Source organism: Vigna umbellata, chromosome 2 (assembly GCF_029865625.1).
Source record: "Vigna umbellata cultivar VRB3 chromosome 2, Vumbellata_1.0, whole genome shotgun sequence".
NCBI lineage: Eukaryota > Viridiplantae > Streptophyta > Magnoliopsida > Fabales > Fabaceae > Vigna > Vigna umbellata.
Window position 1 is genome coordinate 40,497,889 of NC_142166.1, and position 2,600 is coordinate 40,500,488.

General features: G+C 36.3%; 1 protein-coding gene across 1 annotated transcript in view; it reads right to left on the minus strand.

Annotated features, from left to right (window-relative positions):
* Positions 1-273: 273 nt before the first annotated feature.
* LOC124823835 (WAT1-related protein At4g08300) overlaps positions 274-2,600 on the minus strand; it is a 3,525-nt gene continuing 1,198 nt past the window's right edge. Inside the window, exons 3-7 of the mRNA XM_047296143.2 lie at positions 2,034-2,150; positions 1,393-1,645; positions 1,053-1,211; positions 786-937; positions 274-698 (exon numbers count right to left, since the gene is read on the minus strand). Of these exons, the coding sequence (XP_047152099.1) occupies positions 482-698; positions 786-937; positions 1,053-1,211; positions 1,393-1,645; positions 2,034-2,150 (898 nt within the window). The 3' untranslated portion in view covers positions 274-481. The remainder of the gene's footprint in view (positions 699-785; positions 938-1,052; positions 1,212-1,392; positions 1,646-2,033; positions 2,151-2,600) is intronic.

A 2,600-nucleotide genomic window follows, 5' to 3' on the forward strand; every position in this document is an offset into this window, starting at 1 on the left:
CACGTAAAATAAAATTTAATTAACACATCATATATCCCTTAATAAAAAATAAAATCTGATTAAAACCTAAAGTGAACAAGGAAGTGCGTTTGATTTTTGTTTCACAGCCTTTAGACTCAGAATCTTGGGGATTCCCTTTTGGAAAATGTGATAACGAAAAACCATTTTCACAGCTATATCTAGCTTGGTAGAAGTCCCCGCATGTTTGATTTTGTTTTATAAATAGAATCTTTGCTTTGAGCAGCTGACATAATGACACATGTGACAGACAAGTACTAGAACATTAGTTATTGCATTATTTGATTCACATTATACTTTCCGAAACACGGAAGAAAGTAAAAGGGAAAGAAGAAGACACAATGAAAATGAAGATGAAAGGAGTGAGGAAGGTAAAGATTTTCACAATGAACAAAATCTTTCTTGACCTCAATCTAGGTAAGCTAAAAGGAAAATTTATAGTGGTAGTCCTATGAAAGGACCTTCATGATAAGGTTGTTGGTGGGACACCTTTCCTCAACACCTCATCTGAAACATTGATCTCAAGCCCATAAAAGCTGTCTGACGCTGATTTTGTACTGTCCTTCATTGGCAATCCTTGGTTTGCTTCTTTCCCTGTTTCTGTTGTGTTCACACGGTCTTTGCTTTTGCCCCACACCACAGTGTAAAGTCCGCACACGATCAGAATAGCCCCAAATATACTGAAAACACACACAACAACTTTAATTACCACATTAATGATTAACTGTTTGATGCTAATTAAATTTTTTTTACGAGATAACACAAACCTTCCAAGATGAACTTGTTCGGCTAAAACAAGAGAACCCAATGCAGCGGTGATTATCATACATAGAGGGCTGAAAGATGTCACAAACACTGGTCCACGTTCCCTGGTCACAACCCCTTGTACGTAGTACGCCATTCCAGAACAAATCACCCCCTGGTTATTATTTATCACAATTAGTTACTTTAATCACTAACTCAAATCATCATCATCATGCATTGGCTTTACTTTTAATTTAATTACTAATTACTAATGAAATCAAGGTACTCACAGAATACACGCAAGCAAGAAGCCTTGAATCCCAGCCTATGACCCAGACACTAAAGTCTCGTTCAAATATAAGGGATGCGATTGAACCCTCAATGATTCCCATTACGCAAATCCATGCTGTGAGTGAGAGCTCTGCTGGGTACTTCTTCAAAGTGAATGACTAAATCCACAAAATGGTAAGACAAAGTCAGATTATTAACCACTCTTGGATAATTTCTTCAGTCTTTTACTTGATATTACTTCATCAACCAGAGAATAAATAGTTTTTGTTATGTAAAGTTTCATTGATTTCGATTTCTAATTAATCTGACATCTGCGTGAGTAGTTTTGACTTTGCTTACTTGCAAAATGAAGAAACCAGCCCAACTGGCACAACTTGATATGAGCATGACTGTGCCAACCACCCAGTGTTGATCAGAGGGTTCAGTGGTACTACTGCTAGAGTTCCCGTGGCTGCTGATGGCTCCTCCACCCTTTATGATTTGGAAGGCAGGACCTTTGTACAGAGTCATAACCATAGCTCCTGAAACTGTTATAACCGTTCCAATGACCTTCGCTAGGCTGTGAAATTTTCTCAGGTTCACCTTCTCCAGCCTGGTCGGTACAATAGTTTTCATCTCGTTAATTATATTCACTAGAATCAATATCTTTCTACAGTAAATAAAAAAGCAAAGAATGGAAGAATCTTATTTGATATCCATATGCCTTGACAGCAGAAAATAGTGTTGTTTAATCCAAGTTGCATAAACGACAGCATTGGACTACATGGAATCTCATAAATCAAACTTTAATTAATGTTACAAAGGGCGTGTGGATATGGCAGAGAATAGTTTGTGACATCATTTGTCATGCATGCAGAGTGGTTTCCACAATGTCGGATCCTATTATTCTGTGGAATGCAATTAACCAGTAGCCTTTTCCCTTTGCGTAAGCATTCACACTTGTATTAATTATAAGGGTGGACAGCGATTGAAGGTTTTACCTGAAAATGAGAGCCATAATAAAAGTAATGGCCGGGAGGACATTAACTGTGGCGGATGCAAACGTTGTTGAAGTCATTTTCATTCCCATGTTGTACAAGTTCTGATCCAGCACTGGCCTGTTCCATTTCATCAAATCAAATTCTAAACAAAATCTCTTATTTTCGGGTGAACACGTGTGAGTGGTGTGTATATATATATATTGTGTAGTTCATGAGGAAATGGTAATAAAATAATTTTTTATTATATATCAATATAGACGCAGGAGTAAAAATATTTACTGATAATTTGATTTAATTAACAGACTTTTTATAGCTGCCAGATATCTTCAATTTTAGAGAGGAGTTAAAATTGATAAAGAAGAACATCTACGCTCCTCCCTTCTCCTGTCCCCTCCAAAGTATATGACTTCTCTTCTCGTTTTAATGTTTCCTTATCAATTACTATGTTGCGGTTAAATTTTGAAACAATATCTTTATCTCTCACTTTGATATGTTTGCGTCGCATTAGAATTATAAATACCTATTTTCTAAGTCTATATATCGCACTCAATTTTTATTTGTGTAATT